General features: G+C 47.9%; 1 protein-coding gene across 2 annotated transcripts; it reads left to right on the forward strand.

Annotated features, from left to right (window-relative positions):
- Positions 1-185: 185 nt before the first annotated feature.
- DOLPP1 (dolichyldiphosphatase 1) lies at positions 186-13,182 on the forward strand. 2 transcript variants are annotated; one of them, XM_040531143.1, is made up of 8 exons: positions 186-340; positions 7,060-7,160; positions 8,784-8,868; positions 9,120-9,219; positions 10,066-10,164; positions 11,476-11,604; positions 12,278-12,367; positions 12,822-13,182. In XM_040531143.1, the coding sequence occupies exons 1-8, from the start codon at positions 265-267 to the stop codon at positions 12,856-12,858; spliced, it is 717 nt and encodes a 238-aa protein (XP_040387077.1). In that variant the 5' UTR covers positions 186-264; the 3' UTR covers positions 12,859-13,182. The 2 variants fall into 2 exon arrangements, with proteins under 2 accessions (XP_040387077.1, XP_040387078.1); XM_040531144.1 differs by lacking the exon at positions 10,066-10,164.
- The last annotated feature ends 3,089 nt before the right edge of the window (positions 13,183-16,271 follow it).

Raw genomic sequence — 16,271 nt, forward strand, 5'->3', positions numbered from 1 at the left:
GGAAAGAAGATGAGGCCCGCCTTTCTTCCGATTGGCTTCACTGCTACCTGCGCCCCCCTCCCATTGGCCACCGCTACTAGCAACCTATTGGCCCCGCCGCTCCCCGGCTTGGATTTTTAATTGGCTGCCCGCGGGTTGGCCGGCGCCTCACCTGCCGCTTAACGCCATTGGGCCGCCGCTCTGGCCTCCCCCGCCCATTGGTCGCGCCGCCCCTTAAGTCCGCGGCGATTGGCTGCGGCGGCCCCGGCCCGGTATCCGGGTAAGATGGCCGCAGTCGGCGAGTGCTCGCTCCCCGCTCCGTGGCGGCCGCTCTCCCTCACCCACGTCGAGTACCCGGCAGGTAAAGCCCCGCGCCGCCCCCCCCCCCCCCCCGCCGCGCCGCTCCCATCAGCGGCGCCCTGCGACTCCCCCCCCCCCCTCAGAGAGAGCCGGGCCGGTCGCTGCGAAATAGTGAGCCATTGAGCTGATAGCCGGAGGCGGCGGGGCGCGCTTGCGCGATGGGGGGCGCTGCCAGATAGTGAGCCGCCGTTTGGGGAGGGGGGGAGGAGAACGGGGCGCTGCGCATGCGCACTGTGAGGGGCGCCGTGCCCCGGGGGCTGAGGGGCTGGGGGGGGGGGGGCGTCCTCATGGCGCTGCCTGTCGGCGACATGGCGACACGGCGACATGGCGTGGGAGGGCGAGGCCTTACCCGCCCTGGAGCGGCCGCCACAGCTGTCTCAGTGGTGCTGGTGGTCTTAGGGAGCTCCTGTAGAGGCGCCTCGTGCGGTGCTGCCGTGGGGGCAGGCTGCGGACCCGGTGCTTTTGGCGGCTTTTTGCCGAAAAGTAGAGAAAAATAAGCCTGTGAGGTGCGGGTCGGAACCCGAATCTGGGGTTAATGCTCCTTGCTGCTCCCTTACCCGCTATAAAGCGCTGCTCCGTGCCCTTTGCCTCAGTAGCTGGGCTTCAGCTCCTGTGGAAGCTGCCCTCAGAAGCACAACGCCTCAAACTTACAAAGCCCTCAGGGGTCTCCGGGATCAAAAGTACTGCTTTAGCCACGAGGCTTGGGACACGATGGCACTGAAAGGTTTCGGAGCGGGAAATACAATCCCTGTGCCACCAGCAAGGCTGGTTTGTAGGGTTTTCCCTGACACTTCTGTGAAATGCTGACATTTCCTCGTCTGTCTTGTGTTTTCCCTCACCCTGTACGATCTTCTGCTGTCCCTTCTCAAAGTTATTCATGTGAAAGTTCAGGAGGGGAGGGGGAATAATCTTTCTTGTAATGCTGGTAGATTCCTCTTATGTCTTTATTTAAACCTGGTGTTAGACACGGTGTGTCTTACGTGCTATTTGTTGGGTTGGTTTGGGGAGCGAGGGTGCTGGAAGTCTGCAGGCTTCGCTGCACGAGGGTTGTCTGTCAGGTCTTAAAGAATGTGACAAGTTGATTATTTTCTCCCTGCGTTCACTGCTTTTATACAGGCCAACACAGAAGGTAACTGTGTAGGGCAGGTAAATCACCACCAAGGTTGGGGTTACGTGTTACGGAGCGTTGTGTTTGGCTTGGATAGAATACGTGATGCTGGAAGCCCGTAAAATGGAGAAAAAAAGGTTAAAAATTAAAACAGCTGGAGGTACAAAAATCTTAATTTACCTTCGTCTAGAAAAATGAGTTGCAGCAAGATGGTAGGTCTGATGCTTTCCCCTGGATCTGGGGAGAGCGCTCTAACTTTATTTAGAAAGCTGTTTGTGTCCTGTCCGTGTAGGGCTTTTGTCCAAGTCCATAAAGCTGCTAGATAATACATTTATAAAATAACGATGTTGGCAGTGTGCTCGGTACAGTGGAATTAATGTAACCCCGTGCTAATAGAGAGGGATGGAATGAGAAATAGATCCTGCTTTTACCGACATCAATTATTAAACTGTCTTGGCATGACACACGCGGCTGTGTGGTGAACTCGCTGCCTCTTGGCCGGTCCCTGAGGCTGCTGAGCTGCTGTGGCGACTGGCTCTTAAAATCTCTCCTTTCTGAAGTCTTGCAGTGCAGAATGGGTTTTGTTCCTGCTTTCATCTGCCTCGAGCGACGGGCGCTTTTGCTGCGACCAGCTGAAAATCAGTCAGTGCTGATTTCTGTCTGACAGATGAAGCCCTGTTCTCGGGCTTCTGCTTGTGATTGTGGAAGGGACAGGTGCCTCCAGGAGGGTGCTCGTCCTTCCTGTCTCCGTCTGGCGTTCCCTTGTCGGTCGTGGTATTTCAGGCACTCCAAGCACCCATCCTTAGCGCTTGCTTGGCTGCTCGGTCTTCGGGGCTTTCTGCAATGTCAGCTTTGAGCGAGATCAACTGAGAAACGGCAGATAAACGCTGTGGTGGAGTTGCCTGCAAGTGCTCTGAGCAGTGTTTTTGAGATGGAACTGGAAAATTATCGATAGAACGTGTCAAAAATCAAGCTTGGAGAGAAGAAACTATCAATGCAGCGTTACCTGACAGTGCATTAAACCATGCTGCTTAAGAGGGTGGTCTTTAAAAATGCTCTCACTTTTGGGAGCGGTCGGTCCTGGTGCTTTTCTTAGCAGCAACTGTGCTTTTTTGTGAGATTTGGCATGGTGTCGGGCCTCTGGCACTAGGTGGGCAGGGATAATGCTGCTTCTGTCTGTTTTCCGGTAATGAGCTGGTGATGGCATCAGGATTGTTATGCCCTTTATGGGTATGTAAAAGCCATACTCCGAATGTGGCTAATTGCTCTTTGAACCTATTTCCGCTTTGGATCTCTACCGTTGGCACTGAGCTTTGTAATTTAATGGTGTTTCTTTTCTGCTTTTAAGTCCGCTGCTCAGTAATTTCACTGAACGCTCTCTATTTTGTGTTCAGTGAGAGGTGACAAATGTTTGCTGTCTGTTTCCCCATATCATTCATGATCTTACAGAACTGCTGTATTCTTATTTTTCCCTTTTCAGCTGAAAATCTGAGTTACTCGATATTTTCTGAGCGGCTGCTGTTCCGTTCCTGCTATCTTTGTCTACTTTCTATTTGCCTTTCCTGTGTTTATTGCTCCTTTTTCAGATGGTGCGACAAGAATCGCGTAATAAATTTGTGGTAGTGCTGTAACAGTGACTTTTGTTCTGCTCTTAAAAATGTTCTTCTTGGCTTATTGCTGCAGAGCATTGGATGCTGCTCTGGAGGTATTGTGCTTACACAAAGCCAGAGATGACTTTATTTTTTTTTTAAACAGCAAACCTAAGTCCCATCACCGTGTCTGTGTAATTAGGGTTGTTTTTTCCCGTATGCATTACTTTGCATGGGATGACTTTGTGTTGCAGACTTGAAACTCATCTTCAGGGACTTCCTGTCTGTAGGGTGAGTTTCACTGGAGAGACACCGAGTTCCTGCTCTGTTTTTTATTATTATTTGGAGAAAAAAAACCCTCCTCTCTTCAGCGCAGCTGGGATTCTTAAAGCTCTGCGACCTTCTGAGCCTTCTCACGTCGGACAAACTCCGCAAGGAGAGAACCCTGGAGAGGCAAACCCCTTCTCTGCGGGGCGACAGAATCTTCCTCACGTGTTGAAGGATTTCTAAGATGAGGCAGAGCTGGAGAGGCAAGCGTGCACCATCAGCCGATGAGAGAAATGATGTGTCAGAGCAAAGGTGCTCGCTCTGCGCGTGTATTTCGTGCTCAGTTCTTGGCTGTTCAGCATCAGCCTGCGGTCCTCTGCTAACGGCTGGTCTGCCAGCCCCTGCTGTGACTTCTGCTCGGGGTGCTGGCTGCCCAGCTGGGGCTCGTTTCACACCTCAGCAATATCTGTAGAAAGAAGCTCACTTGTTTGGCTTCTTCAGTGCTGTGTCGTGTGTTTAATCTTCCAGCAGAAGCTTCACGTCTGCGCGCCGTGTGCTGGAATTTAAAGCTTCCTGAAGATATTTTTGTTGTTCCCCAGCTCGTGATATCGGGATACGTGCAAGGAGAGGAAATGACGATCCATCAGGAGTATCTGCTGGTGTAAACACGTGTAAAACGAAATAGCGCTGTCCTTGTCTGGGCACCTCGCGCGCGTGCATCTCGACAGAACGTATGGCCAGCGACAGCGCCGCAAATAGATGTTTCGGTAGGAAGCGGCGGCGGTGGTAATGCCAGATCTTGTGGTAGGATGTGGTTAGTGCTGTTGATTCATATTTCGGTTGTGTACAGGTTAAGCTGGTGTGGTAAACCTTGCATGTTTCCCTTGAAAGAACGCTGGGTAAAATGTTGAATTAGAGCAGAAGTAGATGCTGAATGGAGGCTGAAGAAACAGCGTGCTTCTGGTCTGCGGATGCTGTTTCATCCGTTTCTCTCTCGAATCCCTAAAATGAGGTGGTTAGGTTCTCTGCTTTGCATCTGCATCCCCAGATAATGCCCAGGGAAGGCAGGACTTTAAATTAGCAAAAGTAAAACAAAAAAAACCAACCCAGACCGTAAACAGATTTTTCTCTTGCAATTTCCAAAGGTTCTGGTGCTTTCGGTGGGCTCTGCTCTTGTTGTAGGAATTTCTTTCTATTCTCAAGCTGAAGCAAAATGAAGAAAAAAGTACCTTTATAGAAGGGTAAAGGGGAACCTGCTTGCTAGGTCTGAGTGGACTTAGAGCTGCCAGCTCTCCTGCAATTCCCGGTTCCCTGGGAAGAGGTCTGCGAGCACGTGGAGTGGGAGAGTGGACAGAAGTGACCCAAGGCATCACCTCCGGGGCTGCGGGAGCGCCGTGCAGTGGTCAGAGCACGTTTATGGTGTTAGTGAGTTGCTGGTGGAGTTTCCAGGGCAGAGCTGAGCCTCCAGTTAATGCACGGCTGCTTATTTGCCTCCTCACCCAGAAAAAGCAGCTTCAGAACGCGATTGTGTTTGGTTGCTGCTGGCTACAGTAATCTGAAATATTATTAGTGCCACCTCTGTTCCGTTTCAAACGGACAGTTGAAATGTTTGGGGAGTTACGGTGTGCAGAGTTGTGGCTGCCCGAGTAAAGGACGCGGCGCTCTGCCTGCAGGCGGTGTCTGGGGCGATGGTTTCTGCTCCTGGGCTCGGTTCGAGTGAGGGACGTGTGCCGCTGAAGTCTGGGGCGGGATTTACTGGGTGTGCTACATGGTAACATGATGGAGGACCTGGAGCTGGATGCTGCCGATGCTATTTAAATTAAAGACTGCCTCCTTATACGTTCTTCCACCATCTGTGCCAGTCGTAGAGCCCTCCTAGAGGATAACTGATTTGGGTTGGTTATTGCCTGACAAAATCACGTCCTGGTCTTAAAGACCAAAGTCTTTGCGTACCGTGGATTAGCAGCGTGGACGACCTGAACCACGCTGGTGCCTCGGTGCGGAAATCTCTCACCGATGCCACGGGAACTCAGGCTGCGGGAAACACTCCTGAAGCTTTTGGGGTGCTTTGGATTGTCTGATCATGAATTTCCTCTTCATTTGAGACAGGTTTTGTTTCGCGGAGTGTTTGGGATTGATGCAGAGCCATAAGGGGCTCGATTCGCCGTGGCTGGGCAGCTGGGGCAGTAAGGCGAACGCGCAGTGGATGTAGGGGCAGTGTGTTGCTGTTGTGCCGTGACGGTGCGTGGAGCCTGCCTGACGCAGGGCAAACTGGCCGTAGGGTGGAAGAAAACTTTCCAGTCCAGGGTCTTCCAACACTTCTCACCTTAAAAACAAAATATTATCACGCTCCAGCGTAAAACCTACTGTTGGGGTTTCGTCCTCCAATTCCTCCTAATTTCCCCAGGGTTGTGAACTAAAACTACCCCGAGATCCCCTTGGTGCTGCCGGTACCCAAATCTAATGCAGCCTGGAACGGAAGAGGAATCTGCGTGCCGTACCTGATGCAACCACAGCTATAACAGCAGCGGCGTGAACTTTGTAGCAGTGCAATGCCTTTTTTTTTTTTCCCGCTTGCCGTGCTCAGAGGCTGAGGTTAAAGTCTGCTGTGCCAGGAGCCATTTGAAAAGGGGCGCATGGGCCGGGGAGGAGTTGATCAAGGAGTGTGTCCGCAGCTCAGCCTCGCAGCACCGTCCCGTCCCGCTTCCTTTCTGCGAGGAGGGAGGAAGGATAATTTTACGTGGGGGGCTCGTCCTTTTGTGTTCAGCGGTGGGATGAAGAAAATGGGGTTGTGAAAAGCAGCGTGAGAAGCCCCCGTCTCCGAAGCTGTCCACCGGGTTCGCTCGGCATCTGTTGCAGCGGCGGTGTGGTTAAAGGTTCTCTGCGGTCTCTCTCCTGGTCGTGAGTTGCTGAGCTCGGAGCAAAGTGACTGATATTTGTTGTTTCCTCAGAGTTTGTGCTGACATCTTCCCTCCAAATACTTCTGAGTGTCCTTTTTCAGGGAACAGAGACGGGAGAGGCTTGGGCTGAAACTCTTTACTTATGTTTGCCTCCTCCTGCCTCTGTGACAGTGGAGGATAAAGCGGTGGGTTTGAGGTGCCTCATGTCCTCTTGGGAGGTCCCGGCACTGCTCCCCAGTTCTCCCCGGGGATGGCTGGACGCTTGCTGGTCGGGGTGGGGGCCCAAAGGCACTCCTGTATGGTACAAGTGGGCTGCTGGTAAAAAGCAGTCTCCTTCCTTTTTTTCCCCTCTCCTCTTTCATCTCCTGCAATGTTTAGCTATTTATTTCCTCCCCGTGCTGCTAATGCCAGTGTTGGTGCAGACACATGGTGAGACAGATTAGGGAGCTGATCCAGCTGAAAAGGAACCCGCTTTAGGAAGGTAGCAGGGAAGGATTTGTTCGGGGAGTGTTTGCTGGTAATTGTCGGGGCAGGGAGAGGCGATGTGAACGAAGGGGAGGGAAGGAGCCGCCCCTGCCGCGGCAGCATGTGCTCGTGCTGGATTACAGTGACCCCGGGCCCGCACCCGTGGTCACTGCTGTAAACTGGCTGGCGGTAATCTCGAGGTCCTCTCCCCGCTGCTTTTGAAAGCCACACGTGAGCACTGCTGCCGTTCTTGCCTCGGTTCCCGTTGGGCTCAAGCAGCGCTCGGTGCGGAACGGAGCCCGGCTGCAGTGCTCTCAGCGACCCGGGCACCAACTGGCCTGGTGGCAGGTACAAGTTCCAGCTGACTTGTTTCTCTCGTTTGTTTCCCTAGGTGATTTCTCGGGTCAGCTTTTAGCTTATTTGAGCCTTGGTCCGATATTCATAATTGTTGGCTTTGTAACGCTCATCATATTCAAGAGAGAGCTTCACACGGTGAGTCCTCCTCTCCCTTCCAGCTTCTCCTTATGACAGAAATCTGTTCATTTATGGCTCGCTGCTCCTGTATTTACACTTCTTTTTGTTTGAAAGAGCTAGCTTAGGTAAGGTGATCTCCTGTCAGCAGCAGGAGACCCTGTCACTTGTAACAGGTTAAGTCTTTGCTGACATTCTGTTACTCTGTGGTGTATTTTGGGCGTTAGCTGTCTACAGACATCGACGGGAGATGTCCGAGAAACTGAAGAATGCTGTTGCAGGGTGGGAAATAGTGTTTCTACCTTGTCCCTAGATCCAGCAGGATCCCAGCATCAGTGGGTTTTGTGAGCTGGGCAGGGTATGCAGGAAACAGTGTCTGTAATTCAGTAGGATGTGCTTTCTTTGAACCGTACTGAGGCACGAAATGGGGTCCGAAGTAAAACCTACAAATTCCCAAGGGAGTGGATCTACCTGTAAGGGCTGCTTCCCAGCTGCGTGTTGAACAGCAGGGACAGAATTGGTTCTTGCTTCTGTCCCAGGGAGCAACGAGGGACTCTTTTAATGCATAATGCTTTGTCTGCTCTGCCAGGTAGTTGGGAATCAGTGTCATGGCTGAATTCCCTTCAGGAGGTATAAACTTCTGACGTTTGCCCTCAGTGAACAGATAAAACGGGGCCAGCAAAAGGCTTTTGGCAGCACATCTCCAATACGAGGCCGTGGTGTCATGGGAACCAGTGGCCCAAGGGACCTGGGAATGGGACTTGTAGGTTCTAAACTGCTGCTAGCTAGAGAGGCAGCTGTTAATTCCAGGCAGTCCAAAGGGTTTTTTGTCAGCCCAGGAGAATAAGCTAGAGTAACTCATCACAAACTCGTGGGTTTTTGAGTACCCAGCTTGTTGTGGATGGTGGTGATGTGGCAAGCGTCGAGGTTGGTTCCCAGTTCATGGAGAAGTCCTCGCTGAGCCGGGGTGAGGCGCCAGCTGGCTTGCAGCAGCCTAACCCGTAGCTCAGGACACAGGGTGGAAAATTGCTTCATCCGAAATGGGACTGAGTGTGAAGGAGTCAGAGGATCGTCACCAGCTGGGAATTCGGTCACAGCAGCGGGACTAGTTTAGGGGAGGTGGATGGACTGTGGAATGACAGCGAAAACAAATGCTAGCAGGCTGTCTCAGCTCAGAACGTGACTTCATTTACAGGAGCTTCAGGATGAAAAAAACATTCGTAGAGGGAAAAGAGAGACCCTAAAAAGTTTTTTCTTTTGGCTGGTTACCCGAATAACGGGGTGTGTGCTCCCCCTGTTGGTCGGCAGTGAAAGACAACCCCTAGAAACCTGCCCTGTCAGGACGCTTCGCTTTCTGCGCTTGCCGATGGGAGCATACAAATGTTGTTGCTGTACGGTGTCATTTTTGTCTGTCTTTGTGAATCATCTGCTGAAAAGCTGTGTGTACGCAACGTGGTGCCAGATACACAAAGCAGGCTGAAAAATAAATGCTTTTCTTCCTCTGCTAGAGAATGGTGAAGCTGTTGGTTACAAGTCTAGTAGATGAAAAATAGAAATGCACGGTTTGGGGTTTTCTTAACAGAGGGGGCCTGGTAAGTAGATGGATATTTTAAATAGGATGACACAGTTGTCTTGCCTTCACAGATCTCTTTCTTGGGAGGGCTGGCATTCAACGAGGGAGTGAACTGGTTAATAAAAAACGTTATCCGGGAGCCACGGCCTTGTGAAGGTATGGTATGGCCCGTCGGTGTCACGGTGTTGGTTCCTTTCGAGTGGAATGATAATTGTGGGGTGTTGGAGGGCACTTTCCCCTTTGCCTCGCGTTGGCTTTGGATGTTTGGGTGTAAGAAGGCTGGCAGAGATGTGTCCTGTGAACTCGTGTGCACAGACTGGTGGAGTGGTTTGGCTTCACCTTTGGAGTGTTCCAGCTGCTATGTACGGAGTAGACCTTGACCATACTCTTTCTTCTTCTCTTCCCAGAAGCCCATTCAACAGTGACCACAAAATATGGGATGCCGTCCAGCCACTCCCAGTTCATGTGGTTTTTCTCAGTCTATTCATTTCTGTTCCTTTATTTAAGGTAAAAATTCACTGTCAGGTGTTTGGCTGTTAGTACGTTGAAACACGTCAAATAGATGGCTCCCTTGCTGCGCGCCGCTTCAGCACGCGGCAGAATTAAATCTGAGGCCCTGCACAATGCTGTAACTAGGGCGGGTGGAGCATGTCTATGCGAATCTGAACGTAGGACTGTGCTTACCACTGCCGAAAAGGGAAGGATAGGGGTGGGCCTCCTGCTGCCTGTCTGGGTACAGGTCTCCCGACTTGCTTTTGTAAGCCACGATGACCCACCAGCGTGAAGGAAGGGGCGGGGGGGCGTGGAGGGAGGAGGAAAGAAGAGCTGCTTTCTCATGTGTCTACTCGGTTTCGTCAGCGGGGTTGTCTGCAGTCTTTTAGGTAATACCTCTCGCCCACTTGCATGACCTCGCAGTCCATCTCCTGTACTGAGTACTGTCTTTTTCTGCTGTGCTGTGCTTTCCTGAAATTCTCGCTGGGGCATGGCTCTGTCTTGTGGCTCCAAGCGTGGAGGAAGACAAAGCTCCCGGTTCCTCCTGGCTTTGTGGGTGATGGAGGACTCCGTCTCTGCTCCCTGTCGCATATGCTCAGCATGTGTCTTTCACATCAGCTGCGGTAATTGCGAGCATTCTGCCTTCCATCACACTGAGTGCTGATAATAGTTGGAGAAAGAAGTATGGCTTTCTGGCTTCTCTTTAACTGCTGCCAGCAGGACAGATTGATGCTGGGATGATACCGAGCTGCCCTTGATCCCTCGGAGTAGAGCTTTCCTAGGGTTTTGGAGATAGCGAGAATAGATACAAGGACTGCTCAGCTTCCTGCCACTGTGCTAATGGCTCTCCATCTCTTTCAGAATGCACCAAACAAACAATGCGAGGTTTCTGGATTTACTATGGCGACATGTGCTGTCCATCTGCCTCGTCACAGTGGCTTTGCTAGTCTCATATAGTAGGTATGGAGCAATTGTTTGTCTTATGCTCTCATACAGTCCTGCGGCCTCTAACAGCCAGCAGACCTGCCGTTCGTTATCCCGCCTTTCCGATCTAATTCTCAACGACCGCATTGTACAAGCGAGAGCTTTGCGGAGGTTGCTGCGTTGCCATGAGCCCCTTTAAATACCCAAACAAAGGTGCTACATGTGTGGTGCTTCACAGGTGCCTTTATGGAACCCGGGATCAGCTGAGCCTGCACCAAGTCTCCGTCGGCTCCATTGCCGTGCTCTAGCCTCGCTGCCTAGCCCTCTTTCCAGCACTAATCATGAAAGCATCGCACCATGCCTTGGCACACCAGCATCTGCAGCATGTGGACTGCTACAGTTGGTCAAACTGATTTTGTTTTGCTTGAGCATTAGATAATACAGATGTGTATAGCTGTCTGACTTGCAAGATTTAGTTACGTTAACATGATGAACAAAGAAAATGAAGTTTTGATGATTTTTTTTTCCTTTAGTAGACAATATAATGAGCTCCAGTGGTTGGCAACCAGACAGATTCAAACTAGAAATCAGGCCATGTTTTCCCCAGAAAAGTAATTACCTGTTGGCACAGCTGACTGTATACTAGAGCTGATTCCTTATTACTGGTTATTTTTAAAATTGTCAGGACAATTTCATAAAAGATGGTTGGTCTGATTCAAATAAAAAGTAATTTGAGGAAATTCATTGGCCTGTGCAAGGTAGAAGGCCACCTAAGATGATCTTAATGGCCATGATAAATGGGTGAAAAGAATTTTGAATGTGACTCATGTAGCTCTTGTGCAGGGATAACTTAAATCATTAATACAGCTTTCTGGCTGGCTGCAGTCACAGTAGCTGCTCTGTAGTAGTGCAGCCTTTGTGTTGTCACACTTCAGAGCTGAAACATCAAGGCAAAAATGCTGTCTGTTCTTGAAAGCTTTTAAGCTCCAGCTCTGGTGGTTTGGGGGGTACTTTTTCTGCTGCTGGCTTTGGAGAAGTCTCTTGTGGGAACCAACGGCAGCAGTTCTTCAGTAATCCAAAGATACGTGAAGAAGAATGTGGAGGGTTATTGAGTTAAACTCAAATTAGAAGTGCCCTAAGCTGAAACTGCTGTAGCAGGGAAGGCTTTTTCCCAATTCCTCCCCCCCCCCCTTTTTTTTCATAATGAAAACTTAAGTAAAACATCCACTTCTAACATCTGGAGGATAACTTCTTCAGAACTTTGGAGGGTCCAGTGAAACATCAGCCCTTGAATCATGCCTCCTTTGGCTTTAAAGTCTGTCTGGTGACTTTTCTCTTCCACTGCAGGGTTTATTTGCTTTACCACACCTGGAGCCAAGTCTTATATGGAGGTGTGGCAGGAAGCATTATGGCCATAGCCTGGTTTGCCTTCACACAGGAGATATTAACTCCTCTCTTCCCAAGGATAGCTGCGTGGTAAGTCTCTCTATTTTGTGAAGGTTTTATTCTTTCAAGTCTGCATTTCTTGGATCACTGTTTTGCTCGTTACGTGAGCTTCTTGAAATAATCCCGTAACACAGATGAAGCACAAATCCCTGACAAAAAAAAAAAAGTTAAGACTTCTGTGAACTGTGTTACACACAGAAATGGGAATTCCTGGGTTCTGTTCCAGCTTTGCGTACTAACTGTTGTGTAGCTATGTAACTTGTTCCTCCATGTTTTCTTGTGTATGCCTGTCCAAAAAGCACACACCCTTGCCAGATATGGGTAGGAGAGAAAGGACATTTACGTACCATGTTTGAAAGCCCTACTAAAAGTTATGGGATGTGGCAGAGTATTGGTTAAGAGTAACTTTTGAACCATAACAGACCTTAATCAGTTTAATAACCAAGTGAGACTGTAAAGCCATTTAAACGTAATGTAGTCCAGAAATGTTATATAAGGAATGAAAAAACAGTATTTTTTCTTTGATGAAATTTAATAAGGAGCCTTCTTCACAAATGGAAGGATAATAGGAAAGTAATGTCAAATTTGAACAAGAATTTATGCGGTGTGGCTGTGTTGTTTTGTTTTTTGTATGCTGATCAAAATTAAGGTAGAGAAAAAGCCCAATTATTTCACCCCTTTCCACCCCCTTGTCTGTTTTCAGGCCAATTTCAGAGTTCTTTTTAATCCGAGACACCAGCCTCATTCCTAACATCCTGTGGTTTGAATATACAGTCACAAGAGCAGAGGCGAGGTGAGTGATCTGAGGGGAGGAAGAGCTGTAGCTGGTGTGACTCGTTAGGTGTAGTTACTATTTGCTAATACGTAGAGAGCTGCTGCGGATAGAACAGGCTGTGAGTTAACTACCAGATCCGGAAGGCGAGTCTGTTCGGGAGCATTTGAGATTAGCGTTTCATTTAAAAAATCATTTATTTCAACTCCCCAGCCCATGTTCTTTGCCAGCAGGTGTTTATAGTCTCACATCCACATGTCAGTTTGTGGGCACTTAAGACGTGGTGGCTGTTCTGGGACTGTAAAGGGCAGGAAGGACTGATCTGCCCGCAGAGTACAGCGGGGCAGCTTTATTTTTGTGTGGAACTAAGCAGAGCCTTACTTTAATTATGTCTTTTGCCCACTGGCTTGTCACAGTTCACTGGTACAGGGTTGGGGCCCGCTCCCTCACCCTGCCCTCTCTTTTGACGTTGCAGAAACAGACAGCGCAAGCTGGGGACGAAGCTCCAGTGACTCAGGAGGTGTGGGGACCAGCGCGCGCATTTTGATGGAGACAGACAAGAGCAGAGACCTGGGAGCAGCAAGGAGCCTTTTAACAGATGGACCAAAGGAACAGGCAGGGACCATACCCAAAACCTGAAAGCCTTTGCTCTGCTTTAGCAGCTAGCTGGATGCTCCCTGATGCATGTGGGACCGTGCAGGAGTAGAAACTCATTTTCAACACAGATGCACATTGCCGGTTGGAATGTACCATCGTGTCTACGTCAGGGGAGGGGGGAGACAATGTCTGGTGTCATGTTTGGGGGAGGGAAAACCAAAAATGAATCGTTTCTGTGACTTTTTTTCTTTTTATTTTTTTCTTCAGCATGAAATATACACACTATTTATTTTTTTAAACGGAGCTATTGTTTTTGGGGTGGGTGAGGCATCGTGTGTTTTGTTTTGCTTTTTGTTTGGGTTTTTCTTTTTGGAAGAAGATGACAAAACTAATCTCCAGTTGGTCGTGCTTAATTAGGGCTTTTAGTTTTGAGAAATTTCTCAAGAGGGGAGGGGACCTAAGATGGTGTAACATAGGTAGAAGGGAGAGGAAGGTTTTCTTTCCTTTCTGCCACCAGTTTGGGAGATCAAATTCAATTCCAACTGCACTTTGTACAGATAGAAAGAAAGCACTAAAGATTTGATTTTTAACACTAGTGATGGTTCTGTGGGGAAGCCTGCACGGATTCCATTAAGGGGAGTGTGTGTGTAAAAAAAAAAAAAAAAAAACAAAGGAGAACCGAAATACACTGATATATATATTTTTTTCCACTGCTGCTCCTGGTGTGTAATTAGCAAGGCTGTCTTTCTGAGAATCTCTTCTAGGTGGCAAGATTACCATACATATCTCATGTTTATTTCATCTCTTCCTTTATTCTTTTATTACCTCAGGGTTGCTGGGATCTGTACAGCTTCTGTTGTTGTACTTGGTGTGCTACCGATGGCGCTCGAAAGCCCATTGGTTATAAGCAATGCTATGCTCCAATAAGTCAGCCCAAAGCCTTACAAAATTCAGTTGCTAGTCTCTGTCTTAAGCACTGGATTTTTATTTTATTTTATGTTTTTGTTCAAGCTTAAGGGAGGGATTTTTTTAAGAATGAACAGTGACAACCATAAAGAAACAATAAGGTGAACAACTAATAACTAGCTCAGTTGCTGTTTGAATTTTCTGAAGTCTTGTTAGAGTCCAGTTGTGAACTCAGTAGTGAGCTTATTTTAGCAGATACTCCTACCAGTTCTTACAGGGGGTTGTTTGGGGTTCTGCAGGCATAATCTTGAGTGCCAAACTCCTGCAAGCAAGTTTTGCTTTCCATCCTTCTTCCATTTTGATTCCTCGTTTGGCCAGTCAGCTCTCTGGATGCTGTGTCTCTGTGGGAGTGTGCCTGCCATCTGTGTGTGCTCCAACTTCAGTGATCCATGAGTTAACCTGGCAAGGGCTATACTCAACGTGCTTCAGGGCTGTGCATGGACACTTTCTGTATTTCTAGTATATAATGCAGCAGTTCAAGTGTAACTACAGAGAAATATTTATTCAAAGCACAATTGACTTGAACTTTCACAGATAAAGGACAGCTTCTGAACTGGCTCAAAGGTCATCGGTGTGCCTTCGATGCAGTCATGTGAGCAGAGGTAAAATGACTGTCACATCTCAGTCTTGCTGCCTGTTTTTACTATCTTCACTTTAAACAGACTCCTGCATTATAAAGCTGCTTGAAGTGAGATGTATTTCTGTTCACCTTGGTTTTGATATATATATATATATATATTTATTTTTTTTAAGTTTTCGTCTGTGCCTGTTGCCATAGGAATTTGTGTGTTCATACGGAGTGGGAGTTGGCTGCTGTAGAAACTGTTGGACAACCAGAGTATTAACTGTAGAAAGTAGTGATCCTGATCTAGGAGATCAGGAATTAAGCTGTTTAAGCTTGTGTGTTCAGGTAGCTTTGCATAGTAAACTGTTTTTCACTTGCATCAAACCAGATTTAAGAACTGTTTAGTTTTTTTTTTCCCCATAACATAAGCAGTCCTGTTTCTGTTAACATCTGAAGGACCTGAGCACTGGATCTGCTTTGAAGGTGTATCAGAATAAAGAGGCACCTTACAGCTTTCACAAGGACATTCAGTCTGACTTAAAATAGCTCTATTAAAATTGGGACAGGACATCAAGTAGGCCATGTGACATGGCGGTACCATATGTTTGAATCTGAAAGCTGGTACTAATCACTTACTACTTGCAAACCCAATTATTTTCTCCTTGTATCTCTTACAAGTTAACTTACAAAGCAAGAAAGAGGATCACAGCTCTCTTTTCCAAGGACAAGGCTGAAAGAAGATTGTTTAAAGAGTGACTAGCACTTTCCCAGCTTCTTGTAAGCTGTTTTGAAAGACAGCTGGAAAAATTGTGTGGAAGCACCAATTGAACTAGAGCACAGGGAAGAGACTGCATCTCCTCGTGGAGAGCAGTATAACGTACAAAGCTGTTCCTCTTCATGTTGCCTTCAAACCCAAGCTCCCTACAGTAATGCTTAGGAGTAAGAGAGGGAGAAGAGCTCTTGTAAGACTCTGTAATAAACTCTCCTGTGTTCTGTGATCTGTTTGTTATCTGCATCTTCTGCCTGCTCTTCCTGTACCTTTCCAGAAATACTTGCAATACTTGGTGGTAGAAATTTGTTAGTGATCCCATGGATTTTTCTTAACTAAATGGTGCTGTGCAGGAAGAAGATTCCGGCTCTGCCTTATTATCCTATACTTGTACGAAGTCTCCTGCCACTAGTTTCTAAAATATTTCCTCTGGAATAGATGGCTTTGCAAGCAGATGCTTTCAAGTTCCTCCCCTGTACTCAAGGGCTGGATGGAGATGTTAAGACAATAAAAGGAAGATGACAGAATGTCATGGTTGGCTGTTCTTGCTGTCCCCACACACAAACGTTCTCCTGTAAGGGCAGTAATGTAACTTCTGCAGTGACTAAGATTTAAGCCTTTTTGTAACACTTGTTTATTGTGTTTATTCGAAGCTTATTTGAAGAACATTTCAAAACTTTGCACGACATGGATTACACTATCAAAACAGAACTTAATACAGCTAACCAGCAAAGCATGCAAACACTACCAGGCTCTATCAGAAATTGCACTTATACCCCAGGAGTTAGTTGAATGTTCTCAGTCTATGCATTTCTTTGTTTGCTCCAAATCAGTAGTTTTTCCAGAAGTTAAGTTTTGTGTACTTAACGTGGCTTTAAGACTATGGACATCTCTCACTAAAGCAATCAGACAATCAAAACCAGGGAGGAGAATAGTACTCAGTAAGCTGACGCTGGAAAAAATTGGAAGTATGAATCAGAATACTATCACATTTTAGAACTTGCACAATAAAAGACTTTTTCTTAAAA

The sequence above is a fragment of the Cygnus olor genome, chromosome 19 (genome assembly GCF_009769625.2).
Source record: "Cygnus olor isolate bCygOlo1 chromosome 19, bCygOlo1.pri.v2, whole genome shotgun sequence".
Lineage (NCBI taxonomy): Eukaryota > Metazoa > Chordata > Aves > Anseriformes > Anatidae > Cygnus > Cygnus olor.